The sequence below is a fragment of the Amblyomma mixtum genome, chromosome 10, assembly GCF_055824585.1.
Source record: "Amblyomma mixtum isolate Tamu chromosome 10, ASM5582458v1, whole genome shotgun sequence".
Lineage (NCBI taxonomy): Eukaryota > Metazoa > Arthropoda > Arachnida > Ixodida > Ixodidae > Amblyomma > Amblyomma mixtum.
The window spans coordinates 136,100,358-136,114,106 of NC_143021.1; the positions used below are offsets into that span (position 1 = coordinate 136,100,358).

The window sequence follows — 13,749 nt, forward strand, 5'->3', positions numbered from 1 at the left end:
TCATTTCTAGGTTATTATCATGCCGGATAAGCGAGGACTGCAGAGTGTTACGAACGGCTATTAGAACTCCTCCCCCTTTTCGGTTAGTGCGATCTTTGCGGTATGTGGTGAAATGGAAGTCTGAAGGGAACAAATTCGTGGTCTTCTATCTCTGGGTGCAGCCAAGTTTCTGTGAGTATGACCATATCGGCGTCTGTGACTTCAATGAAACTGTGAACCTGATGGCGTTTAGGTAGAACACTCCGTATATTAGTAAAAGCGATGTTGATGAGTGCGGGTGAATGACGATTGCTTGGCGGAATCGGTTCATGCAGTTCAGTAGAGTGTCACTTGACTTGCTCTGAGGCCTGCTGTGTATTGTCCTGTGCTCCATTTATCTTTGCCGCGGGCTTGGTGTTCGTATCTGTTTCTGTTATGGTAACAGAGGCATGATCGTAGGTGTAACATTTCTCGCCAACGATAAGTTTTTATCGTATCGAAGTTTAAAGCTACACCCTCGGGGCTTAATGAATTGAACTAATTTGGAGCGAGCGAGTCGAGTGGCGAATTCGAAGTCTTCTCGGATAACGTAAGGCGTTTCTTTCAATTTACGACCACATGCAAGCACGCTTTCTTTTCCCTTGTAGTGATTCATTTTAACTATTATTGGCCGTTTTTTTTCCGTTGAGAATTGACCAATGCGGTGGGCGCGTTCTATTGCGCTTGGTTCTAGATTCAAATCTAGTTTTTCTTTGCACAGCGCAATAACTTTTTCCTCCGATTCAGTCCACGATTCTTTGTCGCTATCATCTAAGCCGAAAAAGAGCAGGTTGTTTCGGCGCATTCTGTTCTTCGCGTCTATGTTGGCGGCCTTTAGTTCAGCGATGTCCTGCCTAATCTGGCTAGTCTCTACCTGTTTTGATGGTGATACTGTTTTACGCTCGTCTAATTCGAGCACTGCTACTCGGTTTGAAAGTGCAGTTAGTTGTGTTTCATGGCTGATTTGGGTTGTTTTCAATTGATCAAGGTCGGCACGCATGGCTGCATGGTGTTCTTCTAGCCGCTTGAGAGCATCTAAAACATCGGAAAGGTTGGTTGGTCCGGGGCCAGGATTAAGTTCAACATCTCCCGAAAGCAGCAGCATTAGCTCAGATAGCAAATCAAAGGCAAGTATGTCACATAACACACGCAGCGCAGTGCGCCATTTCAAGTCGTAGGGGCACGACACCGCGAAAAGACAACGATCACTACTACGAGTCTCCTTAGCGTAGTCTAGGTAACTAACCTGGAAGGCCAATACCGGGGTGAACATCGTGCAACAGTCGGTGTCGTGCCCCGCCGAGCTGACGTTGTGCCGCAGATTAAATACTGTTGCCTCTGGCCATGTGATTGATGACGTAGTCGATGGCGGTGGTTTCCAGGCGAAGGCGTCGAGCGGCGCCAAATATGGGCGGTCAGGTCCGGTTGATACAGCAGATGACTGTTCAGGCATCCACGGAGCTGAAGAATCCGGGAAGTGCAGTGTAGGTGATGGGCAGGGGTCCAGGCCACGGCGCGTACCAGCAGAGAGCCAGTACGACAGCACCTGGAAGGCCAATACCGGGGTGAACATCGTGCAACAGTCGGTGTCGTGCCCCGCCGAGCTGACGTTGTGCCGCAGATTAAATACTGTTGCCTCTGGCCATGTGATTGATGACGTAGTCGATGGCGGTGGTTTCCAGGCGAAGGCGTCGAGCGGCGCCAAATATGGGCGGTCAGGTCCGGTTGATACAGCAGATGACTGTTCAGGCATCCACGGAGCTGAAGAATCCGGGAAGTGCAGTGTAGGTGATGGGCAGGGGTCCAGGCCACGGCGCGTACCAGCAGAGAGCCAGTACGACAGCACCTGGTTTTGATTTAGTGAGAGGCGTGGACACGAAGGAATCGGTCGCTGTTGGGATAATGCCTGCACTTGCTGACGTCCACGGAAGGAATGTATGACAGGATTGGCGTGAAGAAAAAGGCTAGTTCACTAGCTCTCCTAGCCTCCTTGAGCTTAGCCAGCTCGAGCTCTAGCTGCTGGCGCTTTGCTTCTAACACCTTCAAATCCGGAGGTTTTTCCTCGCATAGCGGCGCCTTTGCACAATTTACTTTTGCGTTTGGCCTGAAGGTATGCTAAGCGCGCCTTCGCTAATTCCACCTGGTACCTCACATCGAGTGTGGGTCACCACAGATACCCTCCATAGCGCCTTCTGTACCTGTCAGCTGTCATACCGGCTCAACACAAGAACAGGGACGTGAACAATGCGACGAAGGAAACTCAGTTTCGATGCGTCGATCCGCATTGCCAGCTCTTTGGTGTCTGAGTCCACCGTCACTTTCAACGCACGCTGCGATGAGCTGTAGCACGACGCTGGTCCTGTGCACGTTGAAGTCGCTTGCTTCGACCCGCAGGTGACCGTCCAGTTTCCGTCTCGACGCGTTGCTTCCCTTGGCTGAATGCACTCACGCGTCACTCGACTACTGCCGTGGCCCTTGTTGCCGTACCTCCGCAAGTCCTTTCTCGAACGCTGATATGTTGCCTGGTCGTCGCCTTTTTCCCTGCCTTCAGTCGTCTTACTGCGCCGTCTTCCGATGGCCGCAGGATCCTGTCGACTGCGCCAGTAAATTTCAGGTTCTTCTCTTTCCTTGCACCACGGGTGCCCCGTCAGAGACGGTTTGTTTAACTGGAAGAGTGAAGGTTTTCCGTGCACCAGGTGTGCCCCGTCAGAGATGGTGTTGCGATGAGTTATGATACACGGACAAAGGGAGTACTTGAAGTTTATGTACAGAAATTTACATCCCATACAAGTTTAGGCACTGGAGACATATTAAACGGCAGAAAGAGAAAACAACAAAAGGCGGAACTGGCTAAAACTATGGGAGGCCCATACTCGGCATAGCCGAAGGTGCATAGCACCTGACCTTAGCTCAGAACCCCTTTTCCGGCTCCGTAGCCCGGTCTTAAGGACCTAAAGGCCCAGCCCACATTCAGTAGCATCCAATCATGTTGCGGTACTAACATGATTGGTTCATCAAGGGCATGTCCGTCCCTCCAGCTTCCGTAGGTCAGATCACCCTCTCCAGAGGAAAATGAAAGTAAAAACAAACACAAACACAAAGTCGTGCCAGCACGTGCCAGGCGAAACAACGTTTCCCTCGCAAAGATAAGAGAAACACCAAATGCAAACACACAGTCGTGCCACCACGTGCGATTGGTTTCCTCCGATGACCATCGACTTTGGCGTCGTCCCGAAATTAGGGATTATTGAGCTTAAACGGGCAGTTATCGCTGTAAGTGCCACTGCGAGCTTGGACGCGCTATCCAAGGCTACTTCGCTTTCCCAAGGCTGTTAGCTATCCGGCGCCTCACCAACACCCGGTCAGTCGGGTCACCAAACTCAGTCCTTCGCTGTTCCCGGCTAGCCGCGCTGTCGCCAGCTGTTCGTCATTTTTATTGCCCCCCCCCCCCCCCCCCCTCGGCAACGGCGCCCTGACACAGTTCCGTCCGGCAGTGCTTAAACTCCAGAACGCCTGCAACGTTTCGAACCAGACTTTCGTCGCGAGTTTGTATCGCATACCTGGTGTCCGCCAAGACAAGGGGGCGATCAGCGTGCGGCGGCTCTCACCGCTCCCTGAATAGCCGGTGCGAATCGACCCCAAAGGGCGATGGACACCCGCCCGGCCCGGCGCCTTCGCGCGCAGTCGCATCGTTCCCAGAAAGGTGACACAAAGGTCAAGCGCACTGAGTCGCCCCCTCCCGCCGGGAGGAGGGCATTGAAGACGGCAGCGGCGGGCCGCTGACAAAGAATTAGCTGTATACTAATGACCCCGCACGCGCTACCGATCCCTTACAGTTGCCTTCTCCCCTGTTCTAGCTGCGCGCGCTGTCGAGATGGTTTTCGCTCGGCGCTGTTTTTTTTTTTTCATAAATGCGCCGCATTTTTTGACAATATCACATATATTAGCATGGACACTCAAGGCCTGAGCGGAATAGTGGTTTCATTTCACGTGTTTACGTAAGTACTAACCATTTTTTGCAATAATATACGATTGCAAGGTACATCGTGCATGCATTAAATTGCATGAACTCACTGTGCACATAATGATCCTTCTCAATTGAGTGAACTGTATGCGCGAAATGTCTGCATATGTACTGCATGGATGATGCCCAAACTTATGGACTTAGAGTGTAAGGTGCGCCGTTTGCGATAAACTTAACAGCTCTGGTCTGTCGACACGCAATATCTGTATTGTGTGGAATGCTGTAACCGAGACAGTGTATTTTGAGAAATATCTCTTTCATACTGAATGTACCGACAAGGATATATGTGTCAATAAAACCATGGAGGAATATGTTATCTGCTCTTCGTACATTAGGCGAGAGGCCCCGTTACTATGGTCGACTAGCAGCGCATCCAATTTTACCATGCCACAACAGCGAAAAAAAACGGCGTAGAAAAACCCATGTAAAGCGCGGCGCACGGCCACGCGCAGAGCAGGCGGACAACTATACATCCGGCGACCTCCCTTAGCAAGCCCGATTTTTACATCTCCGTTCCTAAAGCAGATGCCTTGCCAGCAACTACCCCCGCCCACGTGTTTCGGGCGTCCGTTGCCAGATTTCGGCCTCCAACGGCTATGAGCGCAAGTGAAAGAGGATTGGCGTAGCGTCAGTAATTCGTGGCTGCTGGGTGATATAGGAAGTTTCACCTTCTTGGTTGCAATGCCTTACATAACACACCCCTGATTTCCCTTTTCTTATCTGCTTACACATAAGACGCAAGCTTCACAGAAATTCCTAACAAACACGTGCATCCGTACCAAGGCAAAAGAGCAGTTTGATGTGCCGAAGTTGAAACGCATTCCTTCCCGGGCCTTCTGATGTCACGACGACTAACTTGCGGGGTTGCACAAGGTATGGTTTAGATTCCTATGCGCGCAAAGAAAAATATACGCTTCGCCGTTGACTAAAGCCATTTACATTTACTTGCTCTCAGAGTACACGGGTGTTATATGAGACTCGTGCCTGTACTCGCAAGGAAGAAAACATTAGAGTAGTCTCAGAAATTTTTTAAGAAGGCAAATAACTGCTTGAGGATATTCGAGAAGGTTCGGAAGAAAGTAAATTCTAATCGTCCACCCAATGTTGATTCCTCAAGAAATAACACTAATATCAGGCCTCCACATAAGGGACTCGAGCAGGAATTTCAGTGCGCCTCGAAACACTGATAGCTGTGCCACGACCGGTGCCCCTTCCTTCGACTAGCATTCTAAGGCTTCGATCGGGCACGATGACGCCACGGCGCTATGACTGACCACGTTCGTTCGCTGCACGCACTTTCTATGTTCGCCTGCTGCTGGCGCATCTTGCGTCCGTCTCTTCGCGGGCGCGAGAATGCGTGAAGATACGGCTGCACAAAGAGACAGTGATTTTCAGCGGGGGTCAGTTTAGTGATGAATGACCTGGCGTCACGGCTCCCTAAAGACGAGGAAGCGACTGACTTCTTGGGCGATCAACAAATGACACTCGCGTTTAGTTTATCTGTGTTATCACCTGAATCTACGCAGGTGGCCACAGTCATTTACAGCAAGTGAAGTGTCAGTGCAGTAATGCAGAGCGCTGCGGTATCCAATAAAAATTAATAGGAGTGGTTCACAACCTGCCACAACAGGAGGGAGCACGGCGGAGAGCCTCCAATATGTGTGCGCTTACTAAGCTTACGACGTGTAAATTGCGAGCACGCACAACTGCGAATCGGTTGAGTTCATGGTAAGCGTAGCGGGGGGCGCCAGAAAAGTAGATTGCCGGATAAGATTAAGAAGTTTGCGGAGACATGGCTCTGGGCTGTTTTGATTGGAGAGATATGGGGAAGTCTTTGCCCTGCAATGTGCGTAGCCAGGCTGATGATGATCATGATGACAACTGTGAAGTCGACTACGGCTGACGCATTTCTACGTAAGAACGTGCCTTGTGGTCGTACTCACGCATTTGCAGTCAATCACCGCATTGTAGACCACGGACTTTATAGACTCGGGCACGGCGGTACGTGCCCCACTGAAGCGCATCGAAGCTCTGGAGTGGTAGGTTTTTGCGTGTTTAGCACACCGAGGCTGTACGTAAGGTGTGGACTGTACTGTATTGAAGGGCTCTCGGTTAAGCGTGATTAAACGTTTTGGCCATAATAAATACGATATCAGCGTTAACTACGACTCTACAGGCGTAGCGCCTGGTTAAGCACGGCAGTGCAAGGTTGTGTTATCGTATTAAACGCACCAGCCCTACGCCCATGCTAACCCATATTTTTTATGCACCTGGGCTCCATAAGCGAACACATACAATGCGAAACGGGTTTTCATAATTTGCCTCAATCGAAATGGGTGAAGATTCGACCCGCGACCATGGAGTCAGAACCGTGGCTCTAAATCCGCTGAAAAGCCGCGGAAAGAGAAAAGAAAAAAGTATGAGAATGAGCTGAGAAAGTACAGTACGGTGAGACGAAGCAAACCTGAAGCGCATTTGTGCCGCAGTTGCGTTTGAAGACAGCTTTTAATTTGAGTTTTTATTTCAGAGACCGCGTGGTTATTTCATCTCGATAAAAAAAAATGGGCTTAGCAAAAATAGCGCGCTTTTGCTCTCTTTTATGGAAGCAGCGAACACGAGCTGCACTTTCTCTAACGAAATAACGCGCACAAAGCAAGACATTTACGACTAGCACGAAAGTTAGTCGTCTTTCCCAATAAAATGTGTAGAGTCGCTCAGAGAAGGCACTGTTCAATGCCGTCCGCAGCGTCCTCTAGCGTGGTTCTCTGCCGCCTACATTTCCTGAAGTGGGCAAGGCCTAGAAGACAACCACATGACGTTACTCGTTAAGTGTAGCGCCAATTTTATCGGGGTAGTGTGATGGTTCGTTCTGAATCTAACTGATATTGCCATGTGCGCCTGTGCCACGGCCACATCCGTATAGATACGATGCCCTAGATATCAAAGGAAATTTCTTGGTCCGGCCAAGATGCTGTTGGCTACCTCCAGTACGATCTGATGCACAAGCTATCACGAGTAATACGGGGAAAAGTTAAGACATGGACAGCCGTTGGTGCTTTGAGAGATGTTATTAGGAATCTATAGATACGAGCCAAAAATATATAGTCGTCAGCATTGCGACCCATTATATTCTATGGGATCACCTGTGGACAGCAATGCAGGAACAGACGAAAACTGTGTCGCTTTGCGATGCATTGCAGATGTAGACGAATATATCCTGGCGCCCAGGATAATGCAGGATTACTGTCTAATCGGGGAAGTCGCGCTGCCGTCTGCCTTGAAAAAGATCTCTCGTATGTTCTATATGCAGCTAGAGACGAGCACGAGACTGAAGCGAAATAATACTATCCTGAATCAGTAGAAGAACCAACCAGGACGGAGTGAAATCGATATACAGGAGTAAATATTCCTTCGGACAAATATTTCGCCCTGTTACAAAGAGTACTGCTTAACTGCTATATCATTATAAACAACTGTATGTGACAGAACAGAGGCTGAGTCCAAAAGTACTTTTAAAATAGAGGTGTTTATACATGCAAAAAAACTCATTTATCGTCCAATAGAAATACAGTTGCGTCGCAGGCACTCCATTTGCTTCAGGTGCATCATCTGCCTATGACTTCCATCATGACAGCGTAGCGTTGATCTGATTTCTAATGAGTGGGATCTCGCTTACATCCAGTCGTGCATCGACGACCGCAAGCAGGCACAAGTTCACTAGTGTCGGTGCGAAGTGCAACACGTGAAGATCGGTCAGAGCCGCTTCCTCCTCCTCCTCTCCTTCCTCCGGGTCCTGTACCGGGCCATAACCGCCAAACACAAACACTCTTTCGCCAGTAATGCAGCAGCCTGGAAACCACCTGGCAGACGGGCCTAAGCCCCGCGGCCTCACCTCACTCCAGCACGATGTCTCAGGGTCGTACTTGTGTATGTCTGCACAGAAAGTGTCCCGAAGTTGGTTGTACCCCCCAAAGATGTACAGCTCGTCTCTGTAGACAAACGCTGAATGCCCGTTCCGACCCACGGGGGGAACGCCCTGTACGTGTGGGCGCACCCAAGTCGTGGTGGTTGTTTCCAGGTAGAACAATGAGTTGACATTTTCAAAGCGACCAGCGAGAAAAGTGGCAGCTAAGCCGCCACCCCACACGTACATGCGGGTCCCGATTGCAGAGGCCGTGTGGAAGGATCGCGGAGGAGGGACCTCTCCACTGGTGGGGACGCGATGCAACTCCATGGTATCCAGGTCAAGCGCGCTGATGTCTTGGGAATCATGTGGGTCACCAAAAATATACATGCGATGACCGACCATGCAAGCTGAGGCGCCGTAATGCGGTGTCGGCGCATCGCCACTCACTTGAGGGCAGCTCCATGACATGGTGTTGGTGTCGAAACGATAAAGGACGCTTTCCGACTGCGAGCCGTTCCGTAAACCCCAAAGGTACGCGCAGTGACTGTAGGCGACAACGGTGCGACGGAAAATGTTATTCGGCCGGCCATTGAGCGGTGAATGTGTTTGCACGACATCCCACAGCGACGTTGCAGGGTCGAAGCTGGACACGTCGACGAGGTTCCTTAAGGGGTGAGGCCCGTCCTCGTGAAAGGAGCCGAACGAGTACACCTTGCCGTTGAAGGAAACGGCACGTTGGTTGACGTGCTCTGGAACACCACTCAGTCGCACCGTCCACATCTTGACGGGGCAGTTAGTGCTCTGAGAAACACGGCGCGATCGTTCCAGCGATTCTGCCGACCTCACGTGGCCTTTCCTGAAACAGCGATATGCTGGCCGGTTTCCGCAGCGTGTGCGGCAGCGATGATTTGAAGGGTGACTATGTTTGTCATATATTAGAATATTTTGGTTATTTCATGATGCGCAAGTGTATTAAGGTTGCACGAAGAAACTGCATACGGTAAAGTTGCTGTCGCCGAGAAAAAAGAACGAAAACCGTAAGAGCTATCACAAAGGCGCTTCAGCGATTTTTCAAGCCTGTTCCTGACCGAAAACTTTCTGGACGCTACGACCCACGTCGTTGATGCTTCCCAGTTGATTCTATATTAGACACTTTTAGCTGAGCTGACCGGTTTCGAGGCCCGCTACCCAGCTGAGCGCGGCGGACGCTCAAGTGCCCATGCGCAGTACGCTCCCTGCTAGCGGGTCAGCGGAGCGGCGCCTCCGTTCTGCAAGCGCGCCGGTTTAGGGCAGCATCGTATCGTATGGAAATGCCTCCAGTTTTCCGGTTAGTTCAAGATGTTTGCTTTTGGCTCGACGGTCGTGTCTCAGAACGCGTCCCAGTTGCACTGTCTCAAGGGCTCATTTTCTACACTACACTCGTTTAAAGCGCTTCAAAATTGACGAAGATCGCTCTTTGCACTGCGGCGTGGTCAGGGTCAATCCTTTCGAGCGACTGTGAGCGCATGTGTAATCGGGTGTCTGGAAATGCCGCAGTCGGAACCCAGCGCGATTGGACATTGCGAGCTGCGAAAATCCGTGTGGACCTCCGTACGGGCTACACCAGCAAAATGCAGAGCAAATAAGGGAAAGTCGCCGCCTTCAAGCACCTCTCAATTTATTTTGGAAATGAGTAGACGTTCGTGCAATCATATCCAGAAGTGTTCACCGCGACAAATTGCAAACGTTTCCAAATGAAGTGATCGTTTATTTACCTCCACTTTAGTAGCGCCAAAGGGAACATGCACTGCCGCAGTCTGAATTCTTGTTTTGCGCAGCGTAGAAAAAAGGAAAAACACTAATATAGCGGTTCACAGAGGCGCCTCGCATGAACAGTGTGGCATTGGTCGGTGTGGATCAAACTCCCAATGCAAGTCGCGTTTTCTTTCACTGAGCTGCCCCATCAGGTGCCCTTTAAGTACGCTTGTTCACATAACACTTGTTAAGTTCCAGGGAAACAAAAACAAAGAGATATGAACTGATCATCATCACCATTCTGACTACTCCCATTGCAGGGCAAAGGCCTCTCCCATGTCTCTCCAATTAACCCTGTCCTTTGCCAGTTGCGGCCACCGTAACCCCGCAAACTACTTAATCTCATCCGCCCACCTAACTTTCTGCCGCCCCCTGATACGTTTGCCTTCTCTAGGAATCCACGGAGTAGATATCAACTGGAAGCACAAGTTTCGATTTTGTTCATCAAATCGGGGCTATTTATCACCGCTAGATGGCGTCACAAGCCAAACCACTCTGCTTAGCCTTACCAGCGGAACAATTTGCTTTTATAAACTTGCTCGCCGCACGTCCGCTATGCTTATGTTGGGCGGGCCAGCGTAATCGGAGGGGACCGTAAAACCGGTCAGCTAAAACTGTCTTATGGCATACTTCATAGCGAACGCAAGTGATAGCAGGCGTATCATGCAGAGCCCATTCGTACATTAACATGATTAGCTTAGATTAAGCTGGCATCGCGTTCATCTAATGACACGGCTACTTTTCCTTTCTGGGGGGGGGGGGGGGCGCACTGTGCGAAATAAGCTACTTGCAGTGGAGTCAGCGGAGAAAAAGATTAACTGACTTTGATCTCCTTCAGCGTCTGCGACATGCTCGGGGAGTGGCTAGGTGCGGCTTACAGATTGCATGGTGACGTTCCCTTTCTCGAAAGGTGCAATGCAGTTAGACGAGAAGGGCTTGAACTGAGCGATAAACCATGGACAGACGCTTTAGGTTGTACACCTGACGTTTCGTATATGCCGCTCAATGAATTGCAACCTCTTGCATCCAACATGTCGCACGAAGATCATAACGGTCGGCGCCTGGCACAAGCGGAAGCCCTAGCCCGCCAATATGGCAACAAAACAGGTGTATACTACGTGGACGCTTCCAGGCCTCACGAGGGGGATGGTACACGGTCGCGGTAGCTCACAACAGCCACACAGGTAATGGCCTCACCTTCAGAGCCCGCAGTCCAACACATGCAGAAGAGGTGGCGATTGCTCTCATGACCTCGCATTCCGATTCAAAATACATGATCACCGACTCGCATGGGGCCTGTTGGAACGTCGAACATTTGCAAACAGTTGCAGTACAACCCGTTCGTAAAGCTTGCCAAGGCACGACGTGAGTGATATGGGCCTGAGGGTTTCAATTTGTATCTTTTTACCAAGTTTAGGTATCATTATTACTTCGGCGTGTTCCCAATCTTCGGGAACCTGTTGTATATGTGGTTTCGGTTCCGTTTTGGGAATCACCTGCCGCTAGAGGCACCAGTGTCGCTATGTGTATATATATGACTGTATGTGGCAATAAAGCGGGATTTGTTTGGTTGCTAGCAGTTCGTGTACTTGGGCGGCACCCGCCGCTACAACATTGGCGACGAGGACGGGATCATTTCGGGGGGCGTGACTTTCGCCGCTTGCTTTCCGGCGCTATGAGCATTTCTGGAATCGCGCCGCCGCCCCCGTTCCTGCCTGTGCCTGGTCGGCCTGCTGTTGCGTGGCCGCAATGGTTCCGCATCTTCGAGAACTACCTGCTTGCTTCGGGGGCCTCTGACTGCACGCCGGATCGTCGCAAAGCACTACTTCTTCACAGCCTCGGCGTAGAAGGTCAGCGCATATTTTACACATTACCACTTCCATCGTTGGACAACGCCAAGCTCGGTGAGCAAACTGCTACTGATAAAGCGTCGGAAGATAGCAAGGGCACAGGCGACACAAGGCCTGAAGTATCGTCGTACGATATCGCAGTTACCGCTCTGCACGCTCATTTTTCGGCAACAAGCAATGTTGTTGCCGAACGGCATCGTTTCAGTAGGCGAGTTCAGCAAGCTGGTGAATCAGTGAATGAGTACATCACAGCATTGCGGGAGCTTTCTGCTACATGCTCTTTTCCTGTCGAAGAAGATTCGCTGCGTGACCAGTTCGTTGCGGGTATTTCGTCTCGAAGCTTACGCGAGCGTCTTCTGCTTGAAGGATCGTCTCTCTCGTTCGCTAGAGCAGTGCTACTGGCAAGGCAGTTTGAGCAGGCGTACAATGATCTGCAAGAATTTCCTTCTGTAGATGTTGGACGCATAAATACTCGTGGAAATACGCCTACGCGTACACCAGAATCCGACGAGAGCTCGAAGCGGGCGCACAACCGCCAGTCTCATTGTTACCGCTGCGGTTCATCCCAGCACAATGCAGCATCAGTTCGCTGTCCAGCCAAAAGCAAGCGTTGTCACCATTGCGGTGTCATGGGTCACTTCCGCTATGTTTGCCAGAAACGAGGCTCCGCTCCGGTGCGTGAGGTAGACAGCCAAGATTCTCCGAGCGAGGAAGTTTTGAGCATTCTGGCTGTGACGTCGGCCGCTCGCTCCGCTGTTCACGTCACAGTTTCGATTGGCCGTGCGGACATAACTTTCCTTGTAGATTCTGGGTCGTCAGTTTCCATTGTTGCACACGATCTTTTTAAGCAGTATTTTGAAGGCCAAGTACTTTTGGCCCCGACTGCTCGGTTACTGGACTATTCAAAACAGCCAATTCCGGTTCGTGGCTGTTTCTTCGCTGACGTTACGTACAAAGCTAGCACAACAAGCCTTCTTTTCTACGTCGTTGAAAAAGGCACCTCACTCTTGGGTATCGATGCCATCAAGGCCCTCGGTCTACAGATTGATGGGTCATCTCTTCAATGCCTTGAAACGACGCTAACTTCTAATTCTCGAAGGGAACAGCGCCCTGACCCGACGAAAGCCGTGCAGACTATTAACCTCCCAAAGGAATTAGTTGGCGAGTTTGGATCTCTTTTCGATCCAGGCTTTGGCCTCGCGAAAGGTTTTGTGCATCACGTCAAAACGCGATCCACGGTGCAGCCAGTGCAATCCAAACTTCGGCGCCTTCCGCTCTCGCTACGACCATTGGTCTCGGAAGAGACTTTACCAGATGAAACTGTATCAGTTGCCCTTATTTCTTCTTGCATTACCAGGGAAGAGTTTGAACAGGCCCAATCGGAAGACAGCACACTGCAACGAATCAAGGCCTACATTGAATCGTCCTGGCCTGCGCAAAAATCTCTGCCGGGTGAGCTTCAACCTTTCTTCAAGCTTCGCGATGAACTGTCAGTGGTGGACAATTTGATTTTGCGTGGCGAACGCCTTGTGGTTCCCGCATCACTTACAGCACGGATAATTACCGCTGCTCATGAGGCTCACCCTGGAATTGTACGAACGAAAGCACGTCTGCGAGAAAAATTTTGGTGGCCAGCCATGGACAGGCAAGTCGAGCTAGCTATTCAAACGTGTAGTATATGTCAGGCAGCGGACAAGAGCACGAAGGTTATGACTGCACCATTGAACCCGGTCCCCTTACCAAAGGAACCGTGGCTAAAGCTCGGCATGGACATTGTTGGCCCATTTGAGACAGCACCACACGATTGTCGATATGCGATCACGCTGGTCGACTACTTTTCTAAGTGGCCCGAAGTATACTTTTGCAACCAAGCCACAACACGCACAGTAACAGACTTCTTGCTGTCAGTGTTCGCACGTGAAGGTTACCCTGAGGAAATTGTTTGCGATAACGGGCCACAGTTTTCATCTCGAGAGTTCCAAGCTTTTCTGCAGGATCGCGGCATCCGCTTGCGGCATTCATCCGTATACTACCCGCAAGCAAACGGACAGGTAGAACGGTTCAACAGAGTTTTTAAAAGCTTTGTTCAAGTGGCTACACTCGAGCAGCGTCCCTTACGCCAAACGGTAACAGAATACTTGGGCATTTACCGTTGT

The 13,749-nt window shown here is 50.6% G+C and overlaps 1 protein-coding gene and 1 pseudogene across 1 annotated transcript; one reads left to right on the forward strand and one right to left on the reverse strand.

The window, feature by feature from the left end:
- Positions 1-1,463: 1,463 nt before the first annotated feature.
- Positions 1,464-8,729, reverse strand: LOC149327035 (kelch domain-containing protein 3-like). Its single transcript, XM_089564767.1, has 4 exons — positions 8,397-8,729; positions 7,935-8,078; positions 5,339-5,411; positions 1,464-1,564 (listed from the first exon to the last, which is right to left on the reverse strand). Exons 1-4 carry the CDS (start codon positions 8,727-8,729, stop codon positions 1,464-1,466), a joined length of 651 nt encoding a protein of 216 aa, XP_089420893.1.
- A 2,689-nt stretch (positions 8,730-11,418) lies between these two features.
- LOC149327036 (uncharacterized) lies at positions 11,419-12,676 on the forward strand (annotated as a pseudogene).
- The last annotated feature ends 1,073 nt before the right edge of the window (positions 12,677-13,749 follow it).